Genomic DNA, 22,544 nt, shown 5'->3' with positions numbered 1-22,544 from the left:
AAATTTTAAAAATAACAGGAACGGAAGGTTTAAACAAAACTATATTGGAGTAGGACTGGAGCATTTTATAGTAAACTGGAAAAACACAATAGAAGGATGAGACATTTTGAATACTTAAAAGAAAACATTTGTGGCCCATGAATGAAATAGTTCCATCTCTCAACAACAACGAAATAATCATCACAGCAAAAGGGAAACCAGGAATGTATTTAAGAGAAAAAAATAAGAATAGTGGTTTGCATAGTAACAACATCTGTGACTATGTCAATATAAGCACAAGGGAGAGAATAAGGGATGTCTTCATCCAAACAGTTTTAGAAATACCTTTGGGTGGGATACAGTGAGAAAAATTAGCTGAAAGCTTGCAAGACAAGATAAATTGCAGCTGTTGGTTTTTTGTGGACTAACAGACTATTCCCAATTTCCACTAACATGTAACACTGTTAGGAGATCATTGCCATTCTTCCCCTCTGTCCTCCATCTCTAAAGACACACAGAACGAATGGACTGTTAGCATTTTAAGATTTCGATTCTGTGATGCCCTGTATAGCTTGGAAGAAGAAATTAAAAGTTAATATATTCCAACGTAATTTGGAACATAGGTTTTGCCAGTCAGCATGCAGCACTTCAGACCAGAAAACACTTTCCACACTGCAGACGCTCCTCTACCCTCTATATGGCAAGGCATATGCATTTGCAACACAAGGTGTTCAGGCTAGTCAGGTGGGTTGGTTTCTTTTTTAAACAGTGCTCATGCAGTTCTGAATGATCCTCCTCTGTGCTTCCCTACCTGCTTACATTTACTGTGAGTATAAATACACGCACTGCACTGGTGTGTCTCAAATGTATTACAGCACAGAGTGTATCAGACTTCTGAAAAAAACAGTCATTTGGGCAGGCTGTGACAGAAACCACACTTGACTTTTTATTACATAAAAAACCCAACCCAAATAGCATACTGTTAACAGGAGTTAATACATCACTTTCAAATACTCTGGCATATGTTAAGCATGTCACCCTAAGAAACTACACAATATGCACCTGGATTCTTTTTCACTCCCTCTCTTTGCTGTATCTACCCAGGGATTCACTCCACAGCCGAAAGAGCTATACTTCAAAAGGTACAAAAGACAACCTATATGAAAAATTATAGGTTTTATTCTGCAGGGGAATGATTTATTATTGCTGAGAGCTTAATTTAGTAATCAGACACTACTGAAGAGAAAAAAACCCTCACCTGATCATGGAATAGTTAGATGAGAAACCTATTCCAACTTTTGATGTAGTTTTGTCCCAAATTCAAAGTTAAAAAGACTGGGAAAGAACTTTCCCAATTTACTGAAATCCAATCCCTTACTGGATTTCATCCAGGTCTATACCTCAAAGGCAAAAGAGACTTAGTCATATTTTTACATAACTAAATTCCTGAGTCACATTACAGAGAGTCAAATGAAACTCAAGAACAATTTCTGCCATTACATATTTTCTTTTTATAGTATTGCTTGTAAGAAACAAATGTTGTAAGACTATTTCAAAACTGAAAAGCCTTTCATCATTGGTTATTGCTCATTTCTCATTCAGATTTACTAACACTCATATTAATACACACAACACTAATTCTGCATCATGGTAACAAGAGCAAATGATGACTGCTCAGCTAACTCTAAGAATCCAATAAATAATTTGTAATTAACCAGCTGTTAAAATAATAATAATTTTGAAACATCTTTGCAGTACTACAGACTTCATATAATGGAATGGAATGCAGCTGTCTAGAAAAAGTTACTGGATGTCACACTAGTCTCTGAGCTGGGTTAACGAAGCAATGTTAAAATGCAGCCAATTTTATACAGCTGAGATTAATGGAATGATCAAATTGACATGATATGCATTCACTGAACTCTTAATTCACATAAAAAAGAGACCTCGCAGCAGCCCAGCACACCACAGTGCTGTAACGAATTTATATTTCATCATCCCTTCTAATTACAGTAACCGTGACTAAATTTTGGAGATGCTGCAGAAAAAAGCCAAATTTTAGTCCTTTGTGTCTAAAGCCACATTTTCCCACTTCCTCTTTGCCTGAGGCTTGCAATCTCTGTTCTTCTAATCTCCTCTATGTCCCTCTTAAATTCAGAACATTTAAACTAACTCGCTCAGCCTACCTAGCATGTCAACAAGCTCCAGACCCCTTTCAAACTACAACAGTTGTCAACCCCTTTTTCCCCAGGACAGCACAGCTTAGATATCTGGTGGTACTCAGTTCTTGTCTGGCTCAGACACCCGTGACCAGTGCATTGGCATTGATCTCACTCATCCTTGTGCTTCCTCCTGACATCTTTGAGATACTGACTGCTCTCACTAGTTTTTGCCTCCAAAATCCAGACCACAGACACCTCCTCCACAAACACAATAGACCATTTCCTCTCTCACATGCATATGAACAATAAGTCATTTAAGAAATATGCTTAAATTGATGTCTTGATCATGTCAGTTCTGATAACATCACTCCAGTTATAAAGAATATTATTTTGCACATTTCTCTGTGCAAGTGCTCAATCTATTACTTTCTGTAAATTACCTAGTAATTTTGAGACTTAAAGAATACTATAATGAAATTCATCATTCGCTCAGCGTCAGTTAAAAGCTGTCAAACCTGCTGATTCATTTCATCAGCATTTATTGTGCTTCATTAATTCTAGATCTAAACGTTTTCAACAAAATAATGAAGTTATATATAACTCAAAGAGGCAGCACCTATAAATCCTTCAAGCCTTTGGCAACTTCTTTAATCCAAAGTAATCATGTTTCCTTGTATAACAAGTCTTGTGATGTCTGTAATAGCATCTCACTATAGTAACAACAGTCTTAATGTTATAGCTCTCTTGCATGCCTGAAGTATTAATCAGATCCCATTTGAAATACAGAATTAGAGTACTCTTGATACTCTTCCTGAAACTAATATGCTAATTAGAGGCCCCCACAAAATTTTTTTAAAAGTACAGTAAAGATCAAGACTGTGAGGTTGTTTTTTGATACCGGAGTCACACACTGCAGCTTTCTGGTTATTACTTTACTCTATTACCTCATCCTTCCACATTAAAATAACAGTTCTAAAAAGGCAGTCTATGCTATAAGCAATTTTCTCTGCCACAAGTTCCATCTTTTTGCTTTTAAACAATAAAGAAAAATGCCCCTTTACAATCAGAATTAAGGATAGCAGATTTTATGGTAAAGCTGAGAACACCATTCTCCTTTGAAAGCAAAAGGCTCAAATGATCACAATATTCGTTCTTCCATTTAGAAATTTCTTCACAAAAAACAAATTTTTTTTTTCATAAGTGAGCTTAAATTCTAGCAGTTTTCCAAATACACTAACCATTTTCTAGTATTGTCCTGAAAACTCATGTAGCATCCTCCACAGTTATTACTTATGAGGCAAGGATGTTGCTAATGCTACATTACAAAAAGTGATCACTTTTTTTAATAACCTCACTTAGCAGAAAAATCAAGTTTGTGACCTTTACGCCTCAATTTAACTAAAACTATATCTAACAGCACATTTTATCTCCTTTTGCTAAATGTCCCATAGCCATCTCTAATTTCCACTGTATAAAAAAAAAATTCATTCGGGTCCTTGAACCTTATCAACATGTTTCAGCTATAGCCAAGATTTTACCTTGTTGAGTGATCCAAAGCAAGCATAAATCTACATATTAAACACACATTAAACAATATTAAATTACGTATTAAATGCATTAAACAATTAGATCCAAATTCTAAACTCTAGATTAAATCCAGAAAGCAGAAATATCAAAAAGTGGCCCCAAACAACACAAAACCTGTAATTCCAAGAAAGGCAGGGTTTAAAGTATTTCATTACCCATCTAAAAGTGTGAGCTTGTGTTTTACAGTTTGGATTCAATCCAAAGGCTGTCCCCAGTTAATCCAGCCCTCTCTTTGGAGAACCAAAGACAGCTGGAGAGGATGATGACCATATCAATATCCATGCCTGCTGCTGTCACGAATGCATGCTAGCACAGTTGGACAAACTCACAGAGTATATATAATTCAGTATAGAATTCTCTCATAGGAGCTTGCCTGTTCCATTGTGCCATCAGAGAAAATGTGAAAGCAGCAAGAAAGCCTACAACCGCCACTGTTCTTTAGAATACTGCCATGACTGCCTATAATGATAAAGTTAAAATAGACCGCCCAGCAGTCATTCACATATGAAAGCTACAACAGATGCTCTTTAATTCTTTATCTGAATGAACCTCAGTCATTTAGCTTCCACAATTCTTTTTAGTATTTCTTACAGTGAGCCAAACTCATGCAAAGAGGCTTCTTTTGGAGGCTTGAAATAATATCTTATTTTGCATTTGCCCCTTCTTTGTCCATTATCTTTTTTAATTCTACTAAGAAATAAAACCAAGCCTCAATTTCATGACCGTCTGTCCCTCAAAACATGTACAAAATATCGGAATTTATTAGATATAAGGTTATTGCCTGTGGAGAAAGAAATTAAACTAGTTTCAGTGGTTGATATACTCTACCAGCCAACTGTATCAACTGTACTCTTTCAAAAACGCAAGCACAGTAATCATAGGTACAGCAGTACAGTATTACCACTATTTCAGTATGCACCATGTGTGGCAGAGGCAGATCCAGAGATTAGTACATATAAATCACTCACCCAGGAAGAAAAAAAGTCTACACAATTGCCAACTAAGACAACTAATATGAAATGCATGTTTTTACAAGGGCTATTCAAAGAAATAGTATTTGTGGGAAGAATGACTCATAGGATAGCAAACTTCATATACTACAGTTACTCAAAGTGAGAAGACAAAGAGAATTAGAATTTAGATGATTTTTTTTTTTTAAAATAACCAAGAAACATTAGCAAAACCAGCTGTTGCACTGTAATAATTTTAAATAGCTTTGTTATGCCTTCATATTCTCTTCCAGTAGTAGTTTTCTCTTTTTCTTTTTAACTTGCATTTTGGGTTTGCTGGTGTTGGCACTCTGTCTCAGTAGACACTAAACTTTTCAACAATATAAACCCTTTTAAAACTGTATCTCTTAACCCCTATCCCCTTGAGAGGTTAGAAAGTAATTACTTAATTCTTCACAGGTTTACTTGTGCATCTTTTCTCTATTTCTGTGACTTTTCTTTCTACTTTAGTTATAACAAAATAAATAATCATCTTAGCAGTTATCTCCATCTAAATCACAGTTTGTATCTTTTCCTTAACTAATTTCACACTTAATTTGCAGGAGATCATATTCACTGTCAGATAGGCTTGAGTTAGTACTTTAAAATTACAGAAATTTATTTCATGTATAGTAAGTAGTTAAACAGAACCCATATTTTAAGATGACAAAGTACTAATGTGCTTGCACATATAGAATATTTCTCAAAAATTATTTCTACAATCTCACTGCTTTAAGTTCATTCCAAATAGACTAGTTTTATTATGTTTGCTTTTGTGTTTTAACTGGAATAGATTCAATTCACTTCATCTTAACTTGCTATGAAAGAGTCATGACATTAAATAATACTTTTGCAACATTTTACACTTCAGTAATAAGACAACATCTGCATGTATACCTTCACACACAGGGGTTTCAGCACAGCTGCTCTGCACAACCTCAGAGTCCCCTGAACTCACAGGACTGAAACATTCATTGGTACACGGACCTTCAACTGAGGACAGTGCTGCCACGTATAGCTGAGGGGATTTTGTAAAGGACTTTCATAGATAAGGACTATTTTTAATAAATTTATTTTATGAAAATTATCTGAGTCTGATTTAGTTTTCTTTTCATGCATTACTGAATCACATTTTTATTTCTTTCACCTTACAAGAATCTCTAAGATCCCCCCACTTGTTCTCAGGCTTTCCTTAACTGGGCACATACATATATGTTGCTGGAACAGACCTGTGTGCTCCCCTTCTCCCCGTGATTTGAGAAGTAATTTCTCCAGTCCCATTTTTTAGAGTTAATAATAATTGTTCCTTCAAAATTTCTGGAAGCTGGTGTACCTGCTTATTTCGATTGCTGCATTGGTTTAAAGAGCAGATACTTGGCTCTGTGAGACTAAAGACAGGCAACTCACTGAATCACAGAACGACTGAGTTAGAAGGGACCTCTGGGGGGCATCTTGTCTAACCCCCCTGCTCGAGCAGGGTCATCTCGAGCATGCTGGACTATGCCCAGGCAGCTTTTGAGTATCTCTGAGGATGAAGAGTTCACAACCTCCCTGGGCAACCTGTTAATCTAATCTAAAGTCTCATATAGCTAATCATTTGCTACTGAAAACCAATGACCGCACAAAATTTGATTTTCATTTTTCACGTTCTCAAAGGTATTAAAATTACCAACAAGGTCTAAGCACTTGCCTTTGGCCTTCCTGCCGTCAGTGACAAAGCGCTAACGAGTTGAGAAAGTTAAAGACAAAACTAGCAATACTTGCTTCATATTTATTCTTAATCATGTTTTAGCCATGATGTTCACTTGATACTAAAGCTTGCAGTTCAACCTAACTTCTTTAAGAGTATGTTGCTAGATTTCAAGGTTTAGCATTTTCCCCTTATCAAAGCCATTAATATCCAGTAAAACTGCATTATTTTAAGGTTGCTGCATTACAACTGAATGACTTTAAAACCATCATCACACCTGTAGAATGACAAAAGTTTTCCTGTATATGAAAATAACATAACAAACTCAGTAAGCTCACAAGCAGCTCTTGCTTCATGGAAGTATATACATGTGAAGTACAGTTCCAGTGTTCCAGACTCAATACCTAGAGAACGCAACAACTCATCACTAATTTGAAGCATGTTACTTAATTAATATCTAAAGTGGGGTTTTTAAAGGTTGAAAGAGCAAGAAAACAGAAACTCATCCTAAAACCTTACGTTTTAAAACTTTACGTTCTCCAAACTTAAAAATGAAACCTTTTTCTCTGGCCAAAATTTTATTGTGTGCATAACACTATAGACATTTTTGATGTCTCTTCGTGAGGTCAGACACAACTTTTGTTTACAAGGAGATGACTTTCCATCATTTTGCCCTTACATCAACTACAAGAAATCACTGCTAAGGAAAAATTATCACTGAAGTGATAAGATAAGCAATCCTTATCTTCTCAGGTACAAATAGGTTAATCTTGGAATCAAATCTGGGTTTTAACTATGAAATTGGTCATTAATTTTTATGACTCCTAAGCTATCAGGTGGTCTCTCCAGGACTCCGGCCAATTCCATAAAAACAAGTATGTTGCACAGCAGATTTCAGCTAGAAGCCAAGTCATAATGTGTTCAAGAAAAAGATGTTGTAAAAAGGAAACTTTAGGAGAACCTGAACTAGAGTAAGGCAAAGGAAATACCAGCACTTTGTAGAGATGTTCATTAAAGTGTAAATACCATGAAAATATTCAGAATCAAATAGAAAAAAAAACTCAGGTCGGTAAGAACTAGGTTAGTACTAATTTTAAAGGCTATTCAAATTTGCCTGTTTTACAAATCTCTGCGAAATTAGTGCCAACTTTAGCCAACAATATTTGCACTATAGTAGCAATATGGATGTAAATCTTTAAACAATCACGCTGGTAAAATTATTCCATACTTCATAAAGAAAGAAATCGTAAGACATTGTGAAAATTTAAGTTGATAAGTAGTTTACAAAGGGTTTTCCATATGAGATTTTCACATAAAAGTAGGTCTTGATGTTTTGTTATTAAAATTTGTGATGCTTAATTTCCTCTGACTGTCATGTGAATGTGAATTAGCAGTCACTGGCATTAAAGAGAAGTTATGGCAAAGCTGTATGATTTTTCAACAACTCTTCACATTGTAATCAACTTCATTTATTACCACTTACTAGTTCCACCTCTATTTACAGGAAAATCAGTAGTTTACAAAGTTGGAAAAAAGGCTACTACTGTTTCTACAGAAAGGTCTTGCAGTCAAAATTACATGTTGACAATAATGAAATACCAATGCACTTGGCATATGTGATAATTGATAGCACAAGTTCTCTTGCACAGCTCTAACATGAATGCCTTAAAAGAAGTTTGAGAGACATTTCCAGAGGAAATGTAGATTGTCAGAAGAATGCAAACACGGTTAACAATTACTCTTGCGGACAACATTTAACAGTCTACAAGATGAACAGAGTACATTAAAAACTGGGGGGATGGAGTGCATTCATACATAATACAGTAACTCAATTAACATTCAAACATTCAACAGTTTAGTGAATGCAGAGGCAGACTTGCCTCGAGAAATTCATAGCACCTTTGGGTAAGGCTACAACAGTATGTGTTTATTGAAATCTGCATCTGGTAGCAATTTGTCCAGCAGCAAACTTTTTTCCTTTTTTTACTCAAATGATCTACAGGGGCCCATATACTCTGCAACTGTTCGCTTGCACCAAGATGCACATTGTATAATTTATGTTCTTAATTATAAAACAAAGTTTATCAGCATGTTTGTCTGTGTTGTGTAATTTCTTATTCTTCACATGAGAATAATAGAATGCATCTTGAACAGTCTATTCATTCTTCATTGTAACAAAATATATTGGAATGGAAGAGATTTAATCACTAAATTATTTTACTTCTCCCTTCTTTACTGGAGATTTTTTCTTTAGAGAAAAAGGAGTCAACATAGTTCGAAAATCATTCTAGAAGATAAATACTCCCTTCCCCCATCACCCCCTCACACCTCCCCCCCCAAAAAAAACTAAACAAAAAGAGAATGCAGGTTATAATCCTAATTTGCCAAATATTGTTTTACTAATGATACACTTCATTTAAACTTGTGGCCTAGCCCAAAAGACAGTTTTGTTTTTATAAAGTCTTCTCTGCAAAAACTACCTAGATATTTTGGAAAATACAAATCTTGTCCTCACCACTTATCTAATCCCAAATCCCACTGGGAAGGAAAACTGATTAGACCAAGGGCAAAGAAAAAGTCAGCATCCTGGGGAAGGAAAGAAAGGAGGCTGAACACCCTACATCAAGAGGATCATCATTTCGTCTCCGGATATGCACTTGCTCCCTCTCAGTATTTAAAGCATTTATTCATGAACTTTGAGACATCCAGTTAGGTTAGCCAAAAAAAAAAGAAAGAGTAAGAGTTCAAATACACAGTAATTTTTAAGAGCTCTTAGTCACTGTAAAGTGTGATGCACCTAGATGTATCATTTGGCTGGGTCTCAAATATAATGGAGACCTGGGAGCTTTTTCGTACACCTTGTGCGAAAGGGGACAGGGACAGCTGACAATCTCTATTCCCATAAAGGGGAAGTGCAAGAAGATTCAGAAGAATTTCATTTTTGGAACAGAGAGGTGCACCATTAAACTGCCTTAACTTTCCCTGCCCTCCCCTTTATATAACTTGAATTTTAAGAAGCTTATGTCTCATTACTTTTTTATTTGTGGGCATAAAAATACCCTATTTCAGTAATACCGGTATTTGGAGCATCAGACAAAGAAGCTGAGAGCAGAGGGACACATTAAGACATTCTTTCTACAGGAACAAGATCATCACTTGATAATTCTCCTTTTGCTTATCACATACCAATAGTGCTGCAGTTACAGAGAAAATGAGATCACAATCACAGCTAAACAACTACTTTTTTAATGATAGAACCATAAAATGAATCTCTAATCAATGCAGGTTACCAAAACGTTAGAAAGATACTCCTGAGAAGTTTACCCCAGGGATTTTTGAACCTAATTACCATGAGACACAGAGTACTCTAACAAGGCTTTTATTTTTATCTATACGTTATTGCTACCTTCTTCACTAAACAGTGTGGCTTCAGTGGCATTTAATTTTGTTAAATCTTATTGGGATTACAGTCACCTTGCAAAGCAGGCACTGACAGGAATCAGGGACTACCTGAATCTTTGCAAATGGAACACGAAAGGACTAGGTACAATACATTCTGGACACTTCTACCAGCCTGCTGTTGCCTAAACCCTTGGAGCCATGGAAATCCTGAACCCGTTGAAAATACTGAATATTATTATGGTAGTCAAAAGAGAAATATATGGTATCTTGATTTAACACAACAAGGATGTAAGGATTTGAGAGCAGCACTGTTCAGAGGCCATTTGAACCAGCTAAAATATTATCTCTCAGACAGATGCGGAGGGATAACAAAGGCAGGTGATGGGAAGAAAGGTTTGAGTGAACATTTAAATAAAACAAAACTAAAATCTGTAAAGCATTTTCTATGTCAAGGCAGCTAGATAGGTCAATATTAGGATAATGTAAGTACAAGTACTGTAGAATAATGTTGACAAATTGCAATATAGATTATGACCTATGTTTCTACATATATCAGGGTAATGTCTTCTCTATGCACACAGTAATGAAAGAGTGTGAGAGGCAGACCTGTACACTATTATTCTTACTGTTAATGTCTGTTACCACATTTCTGATACTTTTTTCCCCTACTGTAAACCTTGATCCTGTATTAAATATAAAAGTCATGAGCAGTTCTCATTGTAGCTTCTTAGTGACAGACTGCTGCAATGCACAGCTGAGAACATGGAGGAATTATTTTACCATTTTAAGCAAGATAAGAAGATTGAGTATTAAATCTATTACAGGTTTAAAGTTATCAGTGGCTCTTACTAGCCAAACACATGGTTAGTGTTGTAAAGTCCTTTTCTAGACAGACAGAAGTGGAAATAAGAGTACCAGGAAAGAACAGACTACAAGCCAAAAACATTTGGATCCAATTATGAAGAAAGATTTTAGGATCTCAGTGTGTAACTCCCCACAAATTTCAAGGCATGAGACTCCTAGAAAATTAAGCCAGAATTTATAGGAATTTCATGTTCATAACTGCACTGTTTGGAAGTGATACACCACTTCAGTGATTCTGTACCAGTTTTTCAGCATGGTTGTTCAGCACTGCTTTACCTTAAAACTCTGGATAATCATTAGGAAGAAGGAAAAGCACTTTGCAAAACTCCATCTCCATGGGCAACCTAGCTGATATTTTAACTGCTTTGATCACCTTTCTTCTTTACCTTTAGATCATACAGAATTACATTTTATGCCTGAATTAGTAATTTGGTGTCTATGCTTGCTGATGGAGCAGCCAAAACACTCAAGACAGTATTTCCTTACCCTTACCTATATACAGGGCAGCTGAAACAGAAACACGGAAAATTACACCAATATATTATGCAATAGAGATGTGCAGCACTTCTGTCTCAGTCAAGTATCAGAAGCACAGAATGCTCCTGGAGAAACAGTTTTACCTTTGTTACATAGGGAATAATGCACTTATGGTCCAACACACACACAAAAAAAAAGCCCTGAGGGATAGGGAATATTTAACATGGTGATAGTGTTGTTTTGCACTTGCACAAGCTCCATGCCCTATCTCTAGTCAGCTCCAAGAAACCACTTTTTCAGTCCTTCCCTACCACATCCGATAGTTGGGTCCTCACTGCTTTCTCATTAACTGCTTATTAAGCGTTGTTAAATATTTTTATGAATCCTTCAGAGTCTTAAATCACTGAAGTCATTGGTGCCATAGGAGGGTAATGCCTAGACTCTGGAGATGCTTTAGAAGCACCAAGTCCCTACTCGCTAGATTAGCCATTTCAGTTACAGAAGTAATTTGCAACTTCTTCACCTTGTAATGTCAGACACTGGCAAAGAAATTATGCCAGAATATTGAACCTGTTCAGTTATATTAATGCTAATTACTTGTGATGGATCATTACATGTGAAAATTGTCGTCTTCTGCCTTGTGGAAGACAACAGTAAAAAATGTAATTAAGTGCACTAAATTGCTTAGGGGCATGATTAGTTTCTAAAGACATCAGCAAACCCATTTTTCAGATTTTACAGCATCAGTAGAGCAGTTCACTTCAAAAATGTGGGTGCTATGTTCATTATTAACTAAAAATATTCTCAAATCTTAAGTACAATTATTAAGAACAATCTGAAATCTAAGTACAACTTAATATCATTTACTATCATGGCACAAATCGAAGCATTACTTCATCAGTTCAAAGACTCCTTGCTTAGATACTGATCTATTGAGAGCAATTAAAATAATTCATAAAAAAGAAAACTAGTGTACCTTTGCAACTACACTTGAGGTGCTGTTGTTAAAACAGGAGACATCAGAAAGCAGACACTTTGAGCCCTCTTGGTAGAGAATGTCTGATATTGAACAGTACTAACCTCCACTGATCAATACTGTTTATGAAGAGGACAAACAATCCTGAATTATTATCTACACAAGACAGTACTCAAAAGGCATTATGAAGAACATAGACTCAATATTAATGCTACAGCAATTTCATAGCACCTGGAAAGGTGCTATAGTACTAAGGCTAATTTTTTTTATAGCTGACTATTTGTTGCATAGCTTTTTCCATCACATAAAAACTGATGAGATTATAAATTTATTCGCAGCAGTACTTTCCATTTTATAGCTACGCAAGATTTACTGTGAAATTTTATATAGAGAGAGATTAAAACTCTATGAATGTTTTGGCACTATGACAATTCACAGTTTAATACATGGAAAAAAAAATACCATATGTTGCTAACCCAAATGCCATTATTCCATTTCTTTCAGTGGTTTTAGTCTAAATTTTTTCCATATATTTGAAATTTCAAACAAAAAAACTAGCTTGATATCAATAGTAACTTACATTTAAAAACATTTCTTTACACCGAATAGTCATCATTTCTTCTATCTCTGTCCCCAAGTATTCTTAATTTGCAGAGTTTCATCTGACTAATAACTATACAAGTTTAATAAATCTATCAATATATGCAGCTAATCAGCAGCACCTTTTATTGACAGATGCCAACATTACAATTTGCAAGTAAAAATATTTTATAAAGTTGTTTCATGTTTTTGAGACAAGGTCACATAGGATGTTTATGACAATGTAGATTTACTAATTTGAAGTTATATGGGTAGTGTTTCTATAGCTGTCCTTGCTTTTAAAACCTCTCTTTGGAATTCAAACATTCATGAGGGTTGACTGATGAAAATGTGTTTGTAACTACAACACTCCAAGCTTTGGTCTTAGAGGACTCTCAGCTCAGAAGATTGGCAGGCCCTCATCCTTGAAGCGTTCCTGTGGTACGGTACACTCAAAGAAATCTTTCCATTCTGTACAACCCTACAATCAGCTGTCCTTCCCTTTTCTTTCCCTCGGCTTCAACTAAGTAAAATGACTGTACATGGCCCTCCCTGTCCTGAAGGGTCAAATATATCTTTATTCAAATATATCATGAAACACGAGTATTTGTGCACTTCAGTTGCTGATGTAAGTCCTGGGAAGAGCATTTGAGTATTATTAGTAATAATAATTGAAGTTATCAGTAAAGTTATCAGGGGAAAGACAAAGAGATCATGTTTTGGTACAAAACAGAAGCAACACTTCACAGATATTTCTGAATTCTTCAAAGAGCAGCATAAGGTATCAACATGAAGGGCTGATTCAAAGGCTTGTTCAAAGGCTATAAAACTCAGTTTGAACTGTTTCGTGTTGATGTAACAATTACCTCTCCTCAGCAAAATTTCAACAGCAGATATACCATAGATTCAGCAGAACACCGTGTGAAGGACAGACTTACTAAATCTATTTTAGGCATGTAACAGCAAACCATAACAACCAGAACGCATTGTAAATTTATACACATTTTAAAATCTACCATAACTGAGACTCATTTCTCATTTGGATGGTGTTCAACAGGAATTTTTTTCAGAAAAAAATTACCATTCCTTGGAGATCTGGGAAATATTGCTTGATGAATGAAGAAAAATGATGACACTAATTGACATCATGAGAAAACACAAAAAGAAAAAAGCAATCCACCTCCTGAAAGAGAACAGATTAATCTCTTAATCTCTTAAAAAAGAGATTCCAGGGCAGGCCTGAATCTGTCAAAGTTAATTTCTCCTGAAATGCAGCAGATTAAAAACATGAAGGAAAACAAAAAAGCTCACAGACACAGAAAAGTCTCAAATATTAATTCTGGTCTACCCATAAGTAATTTTTTGTAGGAAATTTTCATAACATCAAGTAAAATTCAATTCTGAATACTACTTGGCTAATAGAAAAAAATTGTTAAGCTACAGAATTTACTATTCTAATATTATTGAAGTTGGTTTTTTTCTGTTTTGTTCGGGGGTATTTTTGGCTATTCGTATGTTATTGTTTCAGCATCAAATATGTTGCATAATATAATGCAGAATCAGAAACAAGCAGGATATTTTTAATAGCAAAGCACATTGGAAATTCTGAATTTTCTTCCAAATTTGGATAAGCACAAAGTTCATTTTTAATACCAGCTGCCTATTATACTACTAAGCCCTGTTCCCCAGCAAATGGCTGAAAAAATGGCCAGGCATAAACTTCAAATAAGTGCAGAATCAGAATAAAAAAGGGTTTTCTGTATTTTCTCCCATTCAAAGAGCTCAAAGTATTTTACTAGTATGATTTTTTTTTTTTAAATTAATCCTTACCTTCTATAGGATAAGAGTTCTAACCCGCATTGTTTGGGATACAGTAAACTAGCACAGCAAGGGGATTTTGCAAATACCAAATTGGCTTCATTCACTGACCACAAGAACTTGTCATTGAAACCATAGATACTATGAATCACATTGTAAGAGACAAAAAACCTGAAGTACAAAATTAGTAAAGTGAAATAACATCTATAGATCTCATAACCTGCTGGCACCAATATCTGACCTTTGTAATCACATTCAGAAGTATGAACTCTGGTCAGGATTTGATTTTTCCAAAACTCTTTACTATCCTATAAGATTGCAAGAGTTCTACTACTTCTTGTGTTTTAATCAGTCACAAAACAAAGTGAAAATTTTATTTCTTTTATGTATTTTCTTTCATCCTGATGAAAGTAGAAAGTATAGTAAAGCTTCCTAAAGCATCCCAGTAATTTGGGAATTCCAAAGAAAGAAAGTATATTTATACATGGGTCTTATTAAGAAGACAGAGAAATTAAGTTTCTCTACTTCTGAAATGGATATAGCCAAAAGTGTCTTTTATAGAAATCCAACTACACCCACTACAGTGAATTAATGCAAAAATTTCACTTTATCACTATCATTGCTCCCTCTATCACTACCTTTTAATAGATGCTTCACTCCCAGTGATTTCAAGAGCACTTACATATATTGAAGTAAGGTTAAGCCTGGTTACTTTGCTTAATTGGGCCTTGAAGAACAGTGGCAGCTGTTTCTGAAGAAAGAGGGTAACAACAAAGAGTACCCTTAAAGAAGCAGTCTTAGAAAATCCCACAAATGGGAATGGTTCTTCCACAACTATGGAATAATCTTGGCTATGGGTTTTATTAATGTGTCAGTTTTCACCTCCAGAAGTATGCCACATCAGTAAAAATTAATCTTTAGCACAGAGCAGTTGAGCGCATATCAGGAAAGCTTAATTTTAGACTAGATTAAATATAAAGAGCTCTCCACACCAGCAAAAACCAATACACCATGCAGTGTTAAGTCTGGCACATGTGGCAAGCAAACCAGCTGGTTTGAGAGATGCACTGTGATACACAACCATCCTTGGGCAGCCCAGCCAAGTTCTGAACTGGAAATCATTCAGCTGGTTGTTGTTCTGTCTCCAAATTAGCGCCTCCAGTTTCTGATTAATAATTCAAGAGATGCATAGGCTTTCTCTATTTTAAGCCCAGCTATTAAACTCGACTACACATTGAACAAATGTCAAGTTAAAAAGTTTAGGTTAGGAGTACGGAGACAAAGTGATCTGGAAAACAGAAGTGCAATTTTTATGTGAGCTTGGGCAGCTCCCAAAGTGAACTGTATCCAGTGGAAACAAGGTCTAAGTGCTGACGTGGGAGTTTCCCACAGCTTCTATTGGCCTTCAAAGCCATGCGTGTCATCAGAGTCTCTTGCTGAAGCTGTACATAAATATCTAACTGTATTAAAAAAAACAAAAAATGTTCCACAGAAACTAAATTAAAGCCAGATGTGGAAAAAGCAGATGCCTGAAATTGACTGTCATTTCAAGACAGAATAGAAACACTTGCTAATTTTATTATTCACTGAGTCAATTGTCATGCTAAGGAAGTCATGTAGAACATTTATAATTTCCTGATGCATCTTATGTTAAAGAAATAGGTGCTCTACTGAATAAAAACCCCGCAATTAGTATCGAATTTGAACCACAGACTAAATCTGTGTTATGATTCCTACTCTAGTTGCACACTGAATTATGATTCTATTCTTATCAGTCATTTTAAAAAGGTAAGGTAAAGTATGTCAGGATGGTATTAACACTCAGGTCAACAGCACAGCACTGGCACAGGAAACTGAACAGTGTAAGTTAAAAAAGATACTCAGTAAGTGAAAAGTTTTCCATATCTTACTTCAAATTGTATTGCTTTAATCCGGGCAAGTGCAGTCAGTGCTAAGCATGTAGGGAGGTAAGGTTTTCATGGAAACTTCAGGCCATCCATAAATGTTCTATTTAATGCAGTCAGCCACTTGTACAGAACATGCATGACTTATCCAGAATCTCTGTTAAGCAACTCAAAACTTAGAAGCAATTTTTTTAAAATTAGTTGAGTATTTAGCTCATTAAAGCACTTACATACACACGTCATGAAACCACCTAAGCATGTTAGGTGAATTAAAAAAAAAAAGAAAAAGGTTAAGTGTCTGATTTATGTTAAGATGCAGTATGCTGAAGCATAAGACCAGCATGACAAAACCTCCCGTTCTTCTGACCACAACAAAACATTCTGAGTAAAACATTCAATTAAACGCTCTTAATGAATCGACATTTTAAGAGTGATCCTTTTGAAAAAAGAACAAGATCGAATAGTTTCCCTATCAGATGCAAGTTTATTAGCCTAATATCAGTGATTTTATATATGGAATTAAAACACAATTATTGATGTTACTGCAGCAAATTTAAGGTTGGATGACATATCACTTTACAAGTCTGTTTTCTTTACAGTGGAACAATGGCACTGGTTGAATTTTACCAGATAGAAGAAAAGGAAAATCTTCAGTTACTAGAAGCCATTTTTATGGTCTCCAAACCCAACGATCATCTACAATATCTCTCTGAAGAGTCTGAGTGCAGAAAGGCAAGTAACTTCTCAACAATCAAATATTCTAATTACCAAAATAGGCCATACATGTCTTATGAAATCTCTCTCACTACTATCGTTGCAGTTTTTAGAATGCCACGTCTCAAGAATATCTTAAATCAACCTAAAGAACACTGATCTTCACAAATCTAATGCCTCCATTTTAGAGCATACATTCTGTCAACAGTAGCTCAAAAGTAGCCAGAAACCTGAAAAACGATTTTGCCATCTTCAAACTCAGCAATATAAATTGCACTAACTGCACTGTATGAAAAAAACGAGCTCAGGGTACAATTCAGCAGAAAATATACTAAAGAACTCTTTTGTGCACCTAATTTTTTTTAAAACCGCCCCAGATTATGTACTGATGTAGTAGAGGAGACAAAACCACCTCTTTATTTTTCAGAGTCAACAGTGGCAAAATGTAACTAAAGAAAGGTCTTAAGCCAAAATTTAATCCAAAGAAAGCGAGCATGCTCCAGAATCTGCAAACGATCTCCCTGATAGACCTTATGACTCGTAAATACAAACTTTATCAAGACTATTAAAATAATTAACTCTGATAAAACAGATGAGTTTTTACAAAAATACAGCAATGCTACAGGGAAGCAAAAAGTTGCTGGTTCTGTGGTAGTTGGGCTAATTTGAATGCACTAGCTTTGCAAGTCTTTTGTATGTCAGTTTTTCCACCTATGAACAATGATTTCACTGCATAAACCTCACTGTTGAACCCAAAGACTTTTGAAAGCACACGAATTCCATTTTTCACGTTAAACTTTGTACTTCAGTAAGTTGCAATAAACTCACACCAGACTCTACCTTTTGTAAAGAATATCTAAAACTTTACAAACACCTGTGTACATTCTGAAGCTGCAAAAGAAATTTATTAATTAATATCTGCAAAATAATACATTACTAGCTCGGGCCATCGTAATTGGTTTTAATGCTGTCATTAGCAGCCTACACACTTTTTAGCAGCCTCGAAGTCAGGTATGGCAATCAGACTACAATCACTCTTATTGTTAATGAGTAGCACCTGTTAAAGGGTATTTGTTTTCCTTTCTTGGATCCCTCTCATATATTTATATTTTTTCTAGGTATCACCGGGCTGATTTAAGAATGCATCAGGTATTTCATGGTTTAATGTCTCCAGCATCTGCTTCAATTATTTTAAAAGGTTAAAACATGAAACAGAGAGTCAAGTCATCATTATCCTGCACAAACCCTATTAAGCAACACTGTTGAGCCATTTCCAGCTGAAAAAACAGCTATACCGTTTGCACAGGCTACAGTAACTGAATAATCACTTCTCAAAGCCAACTTTAGAAACATCCATGTGATACGACTACATCAAAATTAAGTTATAGATGTAGAACAGTATAGACATTTGCGGATAGAGTAAGCATTACAAATCACTATTAAGATACAAAATTAAGACAGATACCGGTTCTCCCCATATTGTAATCCATCAAAAAGTATAATAATTACATTTTAAACTGACCTAAAATGATAGTTTTTTTCCTTATAACACTTAACACAAGTCACTTGTTTTCTTTAAAAGCAATACTTGAAAACTCACATACAAAAAGTTAGTTTAAGAGAATGTCTAGCCTGCCTAGGAGCTGTGTAAATACTGTGGTTAGTGTGTACTGGGCTCCGTGCTATCACAGCTGCCTGTTATCAGTACTTGTATACAGTACTTGTAAGGCTTGCACAAACGGCAGTTCCCACTGCCAGTGAAACACACCCTAAAAGACGATAGGAACTTTCCTGACATAAATTCAGACCTGTCAAGCAACAGCTGTTACTTAAAATACTTCTGTAATTTCACAAAATCTGAAAACAATACAATGAATAATAACAACAGTGCTACACATTTCTAACTGGCTGTCAACAGGCATCCCATCATCTATTCTGAAAAGAGAATGATCTCTCACATCCAACAATATTTCTTATTCTATAATATTAAGAGGACACATTTTATCTTGCTGGATGGAATATGCAATGTGACTTGTGTAAATCATCCTGTAAATCAAACACCACTGCTCGACTCTATCACCGATTCATTTAATCACATGGTTATACAGCTGAACATAAGACCAAGCACCCTTTACTGCCACCTGTTTATTCTTAACATCCAAATTGTATTTTCTTACCTCAGCAGCCTGTGTTTCCTGGTGTAATAAAGTTAGACCTGTCAAGTCTTCTAAGAAGGAATGTGAAGAATTAAAAACTTTAGCTAGGAAATTAAACCCTTCTCGTTCATATTGGTCAAGGACCTGTCAAATAAGGAAACAGAAAAGGATTTAAAATATTATGCCCATAATGCGATTCATCATCGTATTTTGCTCACAAAATAAAAGTACAATCTTTCTGAACATGCAGAAAATGACCGTATATTGTAAACAGGTAAAAATTACAGAGAAAAGAATAATCATTTCTCCAAACTCAATTTCTAAAGTGGGAAAGGTGGAGGTAAGAGAGAAGACAAGTGAGTTTAAGATTTCCTGGTTTAAATGTATTTTTAAGCTCATAACAAGACAGATGATACGGCAAGAAGAAAAATTTAGTCGCAAAGTCATGAAAGGAGCATTTGAGTTACACAAATCACAGTAAAAGACTGTTCCAATGTATCAGTTAAGGGAAAGAACCATGCTGGGATAGACTGAAAAATTCCCCGAGTCAGTGTCCAAGTCCAACATCCTCCCAGTCTCCAGAGGTTCATGGTTCTGAGACTATTGTCTCTTAAAGCACTCTCTATTTTTCTACTCTAATTTTCCAAGTTTATCTTTTATTTTGAGAATCTTATAGACTCCTACATGAATTGTGAGGAAGGTTTTAGCTTGTGGTCCTCTCAAACCCCTGAGCATGAAGAATTTTATTTTATGCAGCTTTAGCTTAAATAACTATTTGGCTGGCTGATTTCAATCAAATGTGATGGAGATTAAGGAAAGAAAAGATAAATGTCAAAGATGAACATGATTCTAAAAGTTTTGTGAAAGCAGGTAGCAAGAAAATGGAAGGAACTTATGATCAAGCAATCCCAGTATCAATTTTTCCTATTTTTACTGAGTGCTGCCACTCATCATTTAAGATCCTGCTCTGCTGTCAGCAGCCTCACAGATGAAACAGCTCAGCTTGACTGACTGCAACTTTGTCCTATAGAAATTCATGCATGTGGGGACTTTGGAAACACAGTATTTTAATACAAAGGAGCAGTATATATGACATTGAAGACAGAGAGGCTGGGGAAGGATCATCAGGATCACCCCATATAGAGAAGATGCAAGCTTTCCAGAATGGAATGGATTAATCTATGAAACTGAACGCCTGCCAAAAATCTTTTACTGTGAAAGTTATCATTGTCTTTCTCAACAGTTACATCTTCACCTCAATCATCATCTTCCCCAGATAAACGAACATCAGTTCAAGAGTGAAGGACAGAGAAAGGGGCTAACAGGCAGTTTCACAGATGGTTGTTAGTTTTTTGAATGATGATCCTTTCCAAAATCCAGCATCTGTAAAAGTCAGCACCTCTTCCAGTTGCTGATTCTGGTAATCTATGAGTCCCTCTTTACAACATTTTTTACAAGGAACATTGCACCTCTGTCATATCACACTTTTCAGAAACACATCCTCTGCAGACAGTGGGGTATAGCTCTATTTGAAAAAAAACATAAACCCAACACTTAAACACCAGAGACTCCACAAACAACTTTATCTGTGTAAGTGACCAGCCATGGGAAAAACACCAAAATCGGCCATCAAGATATAGCTCCAGGACTCCTGTGCTCAAAGAAACACTGGATTTTTCATTCTCTGACATATAAATTTCAAAACAAATCACAATATTGGGCCCATCCATGTCTTCTTACAGCTTATCTGTGCAAATTATATGTACCATGTATTTCTATTTTTAACTGATCTCATTTTGGTGTAGTTCTTGCAGAACAATTCTAAGTAGAACACAAAAGTTCTTTTATCCAGAACACTGTTGCAGGGGCTGTGGACAACTTTCTTTCACTCTATATATTCTATCCTTAGTTTGGGAAAGAAGCAGTAAGAGAAATCTGAACAGCTTATGTATGCACTCCTTAAACATATCCACTCTTTACCAGACGGACAAGTTCTCTGTAACCAGTGGAATTAATTTCCTCTGGAAAAGAAGAAAAAAACCACCCTGGAAGGACTGTAGTTTGTTCTATTGTGAAACAGGCAATTCAACCAAGTGAGCTTCATTCCAAGGTTTAAAAATGAATAGACAACCCCTGCTACCCCCATCCCCAAAGAAGCCGCTCACCCTTCTTTGGACAATAGCAGCGAGGTGGCGGCAGGGTGGAAATGGTTTCATTATTAATTCATCTAACTCAACCAAAATCACCACTTACTCTCAATAATCTTACTCTTTTCTAGTATAACAATTCCTAAAGGTCTCAAATAACCTTTGTATCGATAAATCTTAAAACTGGGGGAACAGAACAGAGCTCAACAGCATTCTTCAGCAAAACACACCCAAGTGAGCTTTTACACTGAGTCTTACAGGAATTCAAGCTCATTAAAAGATATATACTTAGCCAACAGCATTGTAAGTTTACTGATAAAAACGGACTAGGATCTTCACTCAGATCTTCATGCAAAATGTCCATTTAGCAGCAAAATCATCCACTTCATATTTAGGTTTCAAAAAACCACAAACAACTGAAACGCAACTATAAAGAAGACAACAGATGTAGGTGACTATGACAAGCATTTGCCACCTTCTTGACCACACCTTCCACTTCTAAAATAAATAAATAAAACCCTGCACTTCGTGTTCTCTTACTAAAGCTGGAGAAATTGTTTTCCTACTTTAAAGATTTATTTTGCCATACACAGGTTTTTGTGTGTTTGTGTAATGACCCGTAAACATAATCAGAAATTTAAAAAGGAAAGGAAAGGAAAAAAGAGATTAAAAAATGCTTAGGAGCATTTATTTGGGTTTTGATAAACACACCAAGACAAACTCATCTGACTGGTGACAATGCAATGCCGAGAAGTGGATAATTTCAGCATTCCATTTGAGGTGTGTCCTCTTAATACCCATTATGTATAGTGAAATTGCACTGTGGATATTCACATACATTTATTGACTATTCTGTATTTCAAAATTCTCATAAAACAACCAGATGTGCAGAAGTCTCTTGCATCTGGCTCTTTCTGAAACACTGTATACAGACATCAGTTTATAAACTTGGATTATGTTCACAGCCCTGCCTGTATATAATCCTCAAAACTACCAGCATTATCAAATGTGTTGCTATTGCTTTAATTTGTTGGAACCACAATACAGAGCTTAGAAGACATCTCTTTAGTGATGCAGGCCAGATTACAGTTCATGGTATG

The 22,544-nt window shown here is 35.6% G+C and overlaps 1 protein-coding gene across 10 annotated transcripts in view; it reads right to left on the bottom strand.

The window, feature by feature from the left end:
* ATG7 (autophagy related 7) overlaps positions 1-22,544 on the bottom strand; it is a 114,760-nt gene that overhangs the window by 45,209 nt on the left and 47,007 nt on the right. For 3 of the 10 annotated variants that reach the window (XM_074879705.1, XM_074879706.1, XM_074879716.1), the window contains 3 exons: positions 19,319-19,441; positions 15,206-15,274; positions 12,882-13,888 (listed from right to left, as the gene is read on the bottom strand). The exons of 2 other annotated variants lie outside the window; for them this stretch is intronic. In XM_074879705.1, the coding sequence (XP_074735806.1) occupies positions 13,841-13,888; positions 15,206-15,274; positions 19,319-19,441 (240 nt within the window). In that variant the 3' untranslated portion in view covers positions 12,882-13,840. Of the gene's footprint in view, positions 1-12,881; positions 13,889-15,205; positions 15,275-19,318; positions 19,442-22,544 lie in introns of those variants that run through there. 5 more of the 10 variants (XR_012630311.1, XM_074879710.1, XM_074879707.1 and 2 more) reach the window with 4 other exon arrangements.

Source organism: Strix uralensis, chromosome 10 (genome assembly GCF_047716275.1).
Source record: "Strix uralensis isolate ZFMK-TIS-50842 chromosome 10, bStrUra1, whole genome shotgun sequence".
Classification (NCBI taxonomy): domain Eukaryota; kingdom Metazoa; phylum Chordata; class Aves; order Strigiformes; family Strigidae; genus Strix; species Strix uralensis.
Note: the sequence above shows the minus strand (reverse complement) of the source record. Positions and strands in the feature narration are given on the sequence as shown.